The 11,678-nt window shown below is 40.0% G+C and overlaps 1 protein-coding gene across 1 annotated transcript in view; it reads left to right on the top strand.

The window, feature by feature from the left end:
* The window catches only part of LOC121371753, a 15,028-nt gene extending 3,777 nt beyond the window's left edge, over nucleotides 1-11,251 (top strand). The window contains exons 2-3 of the mRNA XM_041497883.1: nucleotides 4,348-7,689; nucleotides 10,853-11,251. Of these exons, the coding sequence (XP_041353817.1) occupies nucleotides 4,348-7,669 (3,322 nt within the window). The 3' untranslated portion in view covers nucleotides 7,670-7,689; nucleotides 10,853-11,251. The remainder of the gene's footprint in view (nucleotides 1-4,347; nucleotides 7,690-10,852) is intronic.
* Nucleotides 11,252-11,678: the final 427 nt, after the last annotated feature.

Raw genomic sequence — 11,678 nt, 5'->3', positions numbered from 1 at the left:
TCTTTACTGTTAATGTGTTTTCCACCATATCTAAGTATATAAAATACTAGACGGACCTGTGTAGGAACGTCCTGTACACAGCCGTCATCACTCTATATATATATTCATATATCATTATTATTATTATTATTATTATTATTTAAGGAGTGTCTGTTATTTCTTTTACGTTCATCGGCGCATGAACAAAATAAATCATCTGTAAATTGTGTGAATCGGCGAAGCCGTTCTCACATAAGTTTGCGGATGATTTTTTTGTTCATACCTAGATGAACGTAAAAGTAATAACAGACAATACTTATAATTAAATTTGAAACACACTGAGCAATAATAACATTAAAAGTTCATATATATATATATATATATATATATATATATATATATATATATATATATATATATATATATATTCTGTTGAGTATTGTCCGAAATATACATATATTTTCTGTATATACAAAATATATATTTATTTATTTTATTTACTGTTTACTACCATATCTAAGTAGAGAATACTAGACCGCCTGTATAGGAACGTTCTGTACATAGCTGTCCTGACTACATATATTTTTTATATTTACACACGCACACGTTATATATTTTATTGAGTATAATCCGAAATATACATATATTTTCTTTATATACAAAATATATATTTATTTTCTTTACTGTTAATGTCTTTTCCACCACATCTAAGTATACTAGACCGCCCTGTGTAGGAACGTCCTGTACAGAACCGGTAAGGTTTTGGTCCCTTATGCGTTCACTGGGTTCCCTCCTACAAAATGTACCGAACAAACCCTCGTACTTAGAGTAACATTAAAATCGTTTTCTACGTGAAACGATTACCCACAAACGTTTCCGATATCCATTGGCTGGATATCGATGGAAGGATAACGAATTTCCCGGACATATGCGATTGGAACAGTTAATAATTGAACAATGGTCGTGGCCTCCCATTGCTTTTGTCCCCCAATTTGCAGATAGGTCTATTTTGGCGAGATCTCGCGAAATCTCGCGGTTTGCGTCCTCGAGTAACTCCGCAACGGGCACATGCGCAGTGTAATGAGAAAGAGGTCTATTTCCGTACATCCGAAGTGTTTCTGGTCATTCTGGTATTTCTAATACCACAAAATGCATTTTTTCCATATTTTTAAAAACGCACGTGCGTCTGAGAAATAACAATTATGGAATAGAGTTTTAGTCCATGTTTAACGATATTTCACCGTTTCAACGTTACAGACTCTTGTTTCACCCTCTTGTAATGTTAGACAAATGTGTTACAGGTTTGTAATTTAACCAAACTTAGTGTCCATTTTTACGGACTGAAACTGGGGTCTGCGCCTTTAAGGCTCATCTAGACTGACTGCGGCGCGTGCGTGCGGTCAGACTGTTGCGTCTTGATGTGTCTATGGCTTGCGTTTTGGGCACATAAACCATATACGATCATTTCATTGAGGCTGCCTTGATATCCAGTAGAAGATGTTTAATTCTCAATGTGCTCTAGTGGTGTCGTTAAACAAAACAAACTTCTTCTTCATTGCCGCTGACCGCATGTGTTATGTAGACGCACGTATCGCACGCATCCAGTCTGAACAAGACGCTCTCAATGAAACTAATATATTTTGATTTTGATTTTTATCCTCACCGCATCCATTCTATACGGGCCTTTTAAACACACCAATCGTAGTTCTTTGGCAGTGTAAAATTCATTTGGTTGTTACAGTTGTTTATGGTAATTATATGCATTACATTGAACTCAGGGCCGAGACGTAGCTTGTTGCGCGGTCGGTTTGGGATCGATCCCCGTCGGTGGACCATTGGGTAATTTCTTGTTCCAGCCAGTGCGCCACGACGGGTGTATCAAAGGCCGTGGTATGTGCTATCCTATCTGTGGGATGGTACATATAAAATACCCCTTACTACAAATGGAAAAATGTAGCGGGTTTCCTCTCAAAGACTGTCAAAATTACCAAATGTTTGACATGCAACAGCCGATGATTAATAAATCAATGTGCTCTAGTGGTGTTGTTAAACTTGAACATTGAACTTCTTGAATAGATTAAATATTTTGGAAAATCTAATGTGGGCTTTTGTGCTAGCTCGAAGTGCATTTTATACGAACCAGAAAAGGTAGGAACATCGGCAAATAATGGGGTTATTCATTTAAATTAGGATAATTACAACTTGTTAAAGGGGAAGTCTGAAAGTTGCATAATGACAAAACATATTTATTTATTTTATTTGTGAAAAGTGAAGATTATACTTTGAAATACATACCTACAAGAAGTTACATACAAACTAATTTCAGCTGAATTGCATCTCTGACAAAAAACTGGCCGCTAGTTTAAGAAGAAGTTTGTTTTGTTTAACAACACCACTAGAACACAATGATTTATTAATCATCGGCTATTGGATGTCAAACATATGGTCATTTTGTTGCAACTTCAAACGTGCACCTTTAAGAGGGTTTTAAGGTTGTGCGCTTTTTGGCGGGGATCGGAACTTGGTACATGGATGCGTAATTTTGTTTTAAATAATAATAATAATAAAATAATAATAAATAAATAAATAAATAAATAAAAATCTATTCTATGATTATCAATCGTAACGTTGCTATAAAAGCCGCACGGATCGCGGTAGTCAATAGTCATGTGGTTAAAATCGGTCAAGAAAACCAGTCTCGGGGAAACAATTTTTATTGATAACCATAGAATAAATTTTATTATTTTAGTTTAGTTTAGTTTTAAAGATTTCTTTTATTTTATAAAATTGATTCTGTGGTTATCATTATGATAGCAGTCCATACTTTATTATTTTATTTAATTTTGTTAAAGTTTTATTTTATTATTTAAAAAATCGATTCTATAGTTATTAATACAATAGCAGTTTCCATATGTTGACTTTCATGGCGATTTACCCATTTTGGACAAGTGTTATGACCCTTGAACTTAGGAGATATGAAAATTTGTTTCCCGGACTTTGTTTTTGCAATTTGCCTCGAGGTATAGAACTAACGTTTTGTGCTCAGATCAAGTTTAACTTTCATTTCGATTTACCCATTTTTCACAGTTATGGCCTTTGAACTTTGCCGTAGTTCACAGTGTGCTACATAAGGTGGTGTTAAACAGTCCCCCCCCCCCCCCCCCCCCCCCATATATCCCCAATACCCGTGTAATAATTGAATGTGGCCCTATAGTAGAGCGCTATGTTTTACCAAGTTTTTATCATTCAACATGCATACTTCAGTTTTATCGTGCACGTGCTTTTTGTGCAAAACCAGTTTTCCGGACTGGTTCATAATACGCCTGACTGCAACTTTTGTTAGCATCGCATTATACAAACTGTGTAAAAATTGGGCGGGTGAAACGCTCGCTTGATGCGCTGTCAGTTTAGGATCGATCCCCGTCCGTGGGCCTATTGGGCTATTTCTCGTTCCAGCCAGTACACCACGACTGGTAAATATCAAAGGCCATAGTATGTGCTACCCTGTCTGTGGGAGGGTGCGTATTTAAAAATCCTTTGCTACCAATGAAAACATGTAGCGGGTTTCCTCTCTAAGTCTGTCAAAATTACGAAATGTTTGACATCCAATAGCCGATGATTAATAAATCAGTGTGCTATAGTGGTGTCGTTAAACAAAACAAACTAACTTTTTGTAAAAATTTGTCTAAGTATTTTAGAAAATATGGCATTTTTAACGGTGTATAATTTCTTATGGCTTTCATGAATAAGACAATCTAATTTTACAGTTTTAATCAGATTGATGAACAAAACTACATTTGTCCTGAAAACACGTGTCTGGACATCTTTAGTTCAAAATATTCTGGGGACCCATGCCTCCCGACCTCTCTCCCCTCTCCGCTCTCGACAAACCCAAATTGCCTTTTTTAGTATTTTGTGACAGCACCCCCCCCCCCCCCCCCCCTCTCCGTCCATTTACAAAATCATAGATCCACCCCTGACCAGGGCAGTTTCATTTTTAAAAATTAAACACCAGGGGCTGGACGCCTGATGCGCGGTCGGTCTAGAATCGATCTCCGTCGGTGGGCTCATTGGGGTATTTCTCGTTCCAACCAGTGCACCACGACTGGTATATCAAATATTTCTTTAAAAGATTCCTTGCCGCTCAACGAGAGGGGTAACCTTTTTGGCTTTAGTGGGTTGCCCCCTCCCCCACGTGTCTGTCTCCCCCCCTGTGTTTATGTCTGTCTGTCTGTCTCTCCATTCTTCATCTCTCTCTCTCTCTCTCTCTCTCTCTCTCTCTCTCTCTCTCTCTCTCTCTCTCTCTCTCTCTCTCTCTCTCTCTCTCTCTCTCTCATTAAATGTATGTATTTTATTTTATTTTATTAGTAACAGCCGAGCAGATGATACAGAGGACGGGGATTCGACAAATAAGAAACCTGCAAGTCTTGTTGAAGAACATAATGCAGGTCAAAGGCAAGATCCATATAAGAAACCCGTTAGTCCCCTTCCCATGTGTATACACACAGACGAGAGCAATGGCAGACTAAACCGAAATACAAAACCTGCTAGTGGAGAAAGGCTGTCTATAAACAATGAAGAAGATGATGTTACACAGTCTATAGAGAAGAAGCCCGTTAATACAGGGTATTCTGAAATCACCAGCGTTCGAGTACCTGATAGTAGGCAAACCATAAAGAAAGGCCTTCGTGCCACTAGTGGAGATGAGGTGTGTACAGATCTACCCAAAGAAGAATATGATGTTAGACAAATTGCAAAGAGGAAACCCGCAAGTGCGCGTGATGCTGGACAGACAAATGACCGAGTACCTGCCAGTGTGTATAGGTCACGTGATCAGTTGGTAGTGGAGATACATAAAGAGGATCTCTACACACTGGGCTTGTTCTCCCAACAGTTGCCCTGCACTTTTCTCCGTCAACGAGATTACCGTGACAACGTGACGTCACTGGTGTCAATGACGTCAGCAGATGACCGGTGTGAACGCGTTACTATGGATCTCTGCGTTGTGGAAAATGAAAGTGAAACAAAAATCACGTCAATATGTTATTCTAACGCATTCCAGACCGTAGAAAACCAGTGTGAACAAGTTACTCTGGATGTTAGGGTTGAGGAAAATACACGTGGAATGACGTCACTGCATGACTTTAAGAGTAGACTGGTAGACAGTGAATTTCAGACAGGAGAAGAACAGTGTAAATGCGTTACGCGGGATTTCAGCATTTTGGTTAATGGATCCGAAACTAAAATGACGCGTTTATGCGACTCCGACAAATCCCAGGCAATTGATGATTCAGTTGGTGGAAAATCTGAACTGAAGTCTATGACTTCTCCTTCAGGATGTAACACAAGACGAAATAACAACGAGGATGACAGATTTGCTTATGCAAAAAGTTGCTGTTCCGATAGAGAAATTGTAATGACAAATTCACAAAGTAGAGCAGCCATGCTGTCTAGTTCTCAACCCACCTCCACACAGACACGACCCTGGTCACCACCAGATGCCTCTAAAGTAGCCATGTTATCTGATTCTCTACCCCCCTCCACCCAAACAAGACCCTTATCATCACCAAATACCTCTGATACAGCTATGGTGCCGAGTTCCAACAGACCATTGCTAGAAGCAGAATGTGCCTATTCCTCGCCAAAACGCTGTCTGTCGTGTCCCCCGTTAACAGCAAAACGTTATCTTCCGCATTCCGTAATTACGGCAGACCATCATGAAAACTCACCCAAAAGGAGACGTATGTCCAGTGATACAAAAAGTCGCATCCTTCCAAAGTTGTCGGAATGCCTTTTGCCAGACTTTTACAAAACAGCTCATGATAGCTTTAAATGTAATCTTGTGCCTGGCGATCAACAGATGTCCTTAACAGATTGTGAAACACCCACATGCAAAAACTCACAGCTGTATGCAGCTTGCGACAACGCAGTCGTCAACAACGTCTATAATCACTACGGTTATTTTGCACCTTCCTCCATGTTAACTGGTCTTAGAGTTCCGCCGTTGATGCTTGTGCATCGTGGTCCCAATCTGGTACAGCTGGTGACCACGGAAACGAAGACCGAAATTGATAGTGATGAGGAGAACAGTAACAACGATGGAGGAAAGATGAGGAGCAACTGCAGTAATACGTTACCTTCTTCTGTATCGCCTTCTCCTGAAAGGAACCAGGTACTTAACTGCGGCAACACTGTACCTGTTAAAGCAGACTGTTCCAGTACTGACGTTAGGCGGTCATCTGGATGTAGTTATCTGGCTGGAACTGGTCACAATAAGACGTCTGGGACTTGCGCTACAAGCGACAATATTGGCAGCAGTTTTTCATTATCTCAAGATGAAACTCACGATCAGAATACTAACATAAGTTCATATGAATTGTTAGAACAAACGAAATATGCGTATCAGATGGAGAACTCCACACCTGAAAGACCACAAGAGAGCGCATTTGGTTCTTTAAGGAAAGACACCAGCGCTTCTTCGTGTGGCCAGACTCCAATTAACAAAGATAAGCTGACCCTGGCTAACATAAAACGGGAACCAATAGAAGAGATATTTGCTGATGAAGGCAACCTGATTTTGGAGGCATCCGAGCAGACTGTAATTAATGTAGATGAGAAAAGACTTCAGGAGATATGTGGGACTCCCACTGATAACATGTCAGTTAAGGACAGATATAAACTTAACAAGTTTTTATCTACAACACATTTCAAAACTGAGAAACAAATTGAACATGAAACTGACATTGCATCCATCGACAGTAGTTCTGCAGGTAAAAGTACAACGAACACGAGAAACATACACACAGGGGAGAAAACTCTAAATGAAAACCGGATGAGAAAACGTCCAGATAGGTCTACATTTGATCTGAGTCGATCCATCGTTGACCAGTACCTGGAAACTGATCACCAAACATCAAACAGTCTAGATGTGGCTACGAGTTCCGACTGTAAATCCACTGCTACTTGCTCCAGTGATCTGACACACAAAGATCGGACAGTTGAAGACAAAACCAGCTCCCTGAAGGCATTTCTTTGCTTCGTTTGCCAGCGACAGTTTGGAAAAAGGAAATACCTCCAAAGACATCTGAAAAGAGTGCATGCTGTACACAACGACAAGACTGTTACTCGATGTTCTGTTTGTGGGAAATGTTTTACAACCAAATCCTGTTTCGAAGACCACGTGAGCAGTGATCATTCTTCCACGAACGATAACTCGTTGACACCAGTGGTTTGTCCTTATTGTGGAGAGATCCTTCCTGGCAGTGTTCGGTACAGATCGCACCTGGAGGAGCACCTCTCGAAAACACACTTCGTCTGCCCGTTCCCCGGGTGTCAGAAATCACTCTATAGAAAATGCAATCTGACGCAACACGTCAAGAAGGTTCACTTGACAAAAGATAAATCGGCTGACAGAAAACTGTGCCCGTCTGTGCAGGATGAGGCGAGTCTTAAACACAGACCGTTCCCGTGCACGTGGCCCAACTGTGGCAAGTTGTTCAGCGCTAGGCGGAACTTGTCTATACACATGCGCATTCACAACGACGAGAAACCGTTTTCGTGTCGATATTGTGAGTACCGATGTAGGCAAACGGCAGCGCTCAACTGGCATTTGATGAAACACGGAATTAACAAATATGAAAAACATGGCCCGAAGAAAGGAACTAAGGGCACCTCAAGTGAAACTCGTTAATTCTGACAATACAATATTAAGTACGTAACTTTTTTCTTCTTTTTTACTTTGTTTTTAACTTTATCTTTACTAGGGCTCTAAGCATGACGGTGGTTACCCTAACCGTCAAAGAAAGGAAGGAAATGTTTTAGTTAACGATGCACCCAACACATTTTATTTACTGTTATATGGCGTCAAACATATGGTTAAGGACCACAGATATATAGAGAGGAAAGCCGCTGTCGTCACTTCATGGGCTACTCTTTTTGATTAGCAGCAAGGGATCTTTTATATGCACCATCCCACAGACAGGATAGTACATACCTCGGCCTTTGTTACACCAGTTGTGGAGCACTGACTGGAACGAGAAATAGCCCAATGGTGCCACCGACGATAACCCTTAAATGATCTCCGTAGTTTACATATCTGAATTGTCTAATCTATCGACTCCCCATCCTCCTACACCACGACTGGTATATCAAAAGCCGTAGTATGTTTTATCCTGTCTGTGGTACAGACAATCAAAATTATTATTGGTAGTAAATCAAGGCAGAGATGAATTTGATATATAGTTTTCAAAATTGTACGGGGAAGCAATACCCCCGAACCCCCTAGAAACTTTACGTTGCAAACTCGATCTGTAGGCCCACCTCCACCGTCGTAGCATTGTACCACCTCAGTGGATCCGTTCAACTGTTTGGTGGGGTTTTTCCCTCGTCTCAACCAGTGCACCACAACTGGTGAAAGGCCGTGGTATGTACTTTCCTGTCTATAGGAAAGTGCATATAAAAGATTCATTGCTGCATTAGGACCATGTAGCGGGTTTTCTCTGTTGACTACGAATCAGAATTGCCTGTTTGACATCCAATAGCCGATGATTAATTAATTAATCAATGTGCTCTAGTGGTGTCGTTAAACAAAACAAACTTTACAGTCTGTTTAGCAACTACAGTTACATATTAAATACATTTTCTTCTTTAGAACACCAGTATTTGCATATCTAATAAAGTCAAACCTCGTTATACCGCCCACTTATGGACCCAACTGATTTTGGCGTTATAACGAGTTTGGTATTATTACGAGTTATATTATTTCCACTCTGGTAACGAAGGAAATGTTTTATTTAATGACACACTCAACACATTTTATTTATGGTTATGTGGCGTCGGACATATGGTTAAGGACCACACAGATATTGAGAGAGGAAACCCGCTGTCGCCACTAAATGGGCTACTCTTTTTCGATTAGCAGCAAGGGATCTTTTATATGCACCATCTCATAGACAGGATAGCACATACCACGGCCTTTGATGTACCAGTCGTGGTGCACTGGCTGGAGCGAGAAATGACCCAATGGGCCCACTGACGGGGATCGATCCCACACCGACTGCGCATCAAGCGAGCTCTTTACCATTGGGCTACGTCTCGCCCCTCCACTCGGGTAAGTGCACCAAAGCTCGGTACAGCCCCTACAATATGCTGTATTACAACAATCTTTATTCTGACTGATATGCTTGCAAGTACTGATGAACGAACTCCCAAAGACTTAAAGGGACATTCCTGAGTTTGCTAAATTGTAAGATGTTTCCGAAAAATAAAATATTTCTACGATTAAACTTGCATATTAAATATAATTTCTTGTTTAGAATATCAGTGTCTGTATATCCAATGCGTTTCTGGTCGTCTTAATATTTGTAAGAAGCCCAAACTGGATTTTGTCTTCAAATAATTTCGTACGTACGAAAACATATATTTTAGGAAATAAAATGAAATTTAACCTAGTACAAATAGCAGAACGATCAGAAACGCGTTTAATATACAGCCACTAATATTTCATGCAGAAAAATATATTTGATATGTAATTACAATCGTTAAAAAGTCTTTGTTAGTCGATAACATCTTAAAAATTGCAGCAAACTCAGGAATGTCCCTTTAATAGAGGCTGTAATGTGTTTGCAGAAGTAACTGTTGATGTTCTTCTTGATATTTGTTTATCGTACGTACGAAATTATTGGGGAGGTGGTAAACTCTGGTTTGGGCTACTGCAAACATTAGGACGACAACTAAACACTTTCTTTATACAAATACTGATAAATTAAACGGAAAAATATCTTTAATATGTACATTTTAGTCATCGCAAAGAATATGTTAATCGTTAACATATTAAAATGGCAGTAAACTTTGAATAGTCAACTTTAGAAAGACTGTCCAGATAAAGCACCATTTTATTACCTCAACACCTCCCACCGGGCTATTTCTCGCTCCAGCCAGTGCACCACGACTGGTACATCAAAGGCTGTGTGGCATGTGCTATCCTGTTTATGGGATGGTGCATATAAAAGATCCCTTGATGCTAATCGAAAACAGTAGCCCATGAAGTGGCAACAGTGGGTTTCCTCCCTCAGTATCTGTGTGGTCCTTAACCATATAACCGTAAATAAAGTGTGTTGAGTGCGTCGTTATACAAACCATCTCCATTTCCTGGTGCACTGTTTAGAGCGAGAAATATGGATCCTTAGTCGACAGCGCTTTTTTTTTTTACCTTAATTATGTAGTTAAAGCTGCTATGTGCTAACTTTCAATCAACATAATTCATGGAAATTATACACCATAAATAATACAACTCATCTAGAAAAATTTCAGAAGACCTAAATATATTTTATCGCTTAAGGTGTGTTGAGTCGAGATTTATTTCCCTTTTATGACGACTGGTATATCAAAGAATTTGGTATGTGCTGTCCTGTCTACGAGAAAGTGCACATAAAAGATCCCTTGCTGCATTAGGAAAGATGTAGCTGGTTTCCCCTGATACTACAAGTCAGAATTATCAAATGTTTGACATCCAATAGCCAATGATTGATTAATCTCTATCTGTTTCTCTCTCCGTTTCTCTCCCTGTTTCTCTCTCTCTCTCTCTCTCTCTCTCTCTCTCTCTCTCTCTCTCTCTCAACGTCTCTATCTGTTTTTCTCTCCCTCTCTCTCTCCGTCTCACTCCTTCCCCATCTCTCTCTCTCTCTCTCTCTCTCTCTCTCTCTCTCTCTCTCTCTCTGTCCGTGTCTATTTCTCGTTCTCCGTCTCTATCTGTTTAAGCGTGTTTGTCTCCCTTCCTCTGTCTCTCTCTCCAAGTGTCAAAAAAACTATGTAAAAAAAACAAATTCTGGTATAGATTAAACGAACATTCCTTTTCTTCTTTTGTTTCTGTCAGTATGACGCACATGACCAGGTTGGTAATGCTGGTGCTTGTTTTGGTTACCCTGAGTGGTTACGTGCATTTCACGGATGGTAGCGACGGATGTGAAGCCGACTGTTCTGCCGGTGTACTGCAATGCGAGCGCAAGCGTGGGTGCGTCAAGCCAAGGATTTCACACAAACCAGGGTTTTTCACAGCTCTCCAGGCATACCACGCATGTGTGGCGCCCTATTTTGAAGCCGTGGGCATCTGCAAAGCTGACTGTCCTTGAAGAAAATCCTACCAGGGTGGGCAGCTGCCCCTTTCCCCAGATAAACAGTTGGAAAAAAAAAAAAAAATGTATTACTATGTCCTGATATTGTTTGTTTTTGTTGTTTGTTTTTAGGGGAGGAATGAAAGTGAAAATAAAATATAAAAAATCGTAATTTAAACTTTTTGGACAATAAATATTTTCTATAAAGCTGAAGGCATTTTTTTGCCATACCATGAAATATTCGTTTTGTCTTTTTTTAAATATGTAATTGTGTCCACTTACGCATTTAAGCTCGGGGGTGGGGTGGGGTGAGGAAGGGGGTCTAGACTGGCAAGTGACGTTTTTAAAGGGAGGGTCAACTCAAACAAAGAGCTTTGTGTGTTGGAAAGATGCATACCCGGACCACCAACACATACTGACAATTTAACAAATGAAAAACGCATAATTTTAGAGTTAATTAAAAACATGATTATTCCTGCTAACTGGGGGCAGCCATTTTGTTTCGTTTTTGTGACGTCCGGTGGTATAGCTTGGGAAAAGAAATTGTAGAAAAGAGAAAATTATTTTGTAGTAGGGGGATATCCAGCC

Source organism: Gigantopelta aegis, chromosome 1 (assembly GCF_016097555.1).
Source record: "Gigantopelta aegis isolate Gae_Host chromosome 1, Gae_host_genome, whole genome shotgun sequence".
Lineage (NCBI taxonomy): Eukaryota > Metazoa > Mollusca > Gastropoda > Neomphalida > Peltospiridae > Gigantopelta > Gigantopelta aegis.
Note: the sequence above shows the minus strand (reverse complement) of the source record. Positions and strands in the feature narration are given on the sequence as shown.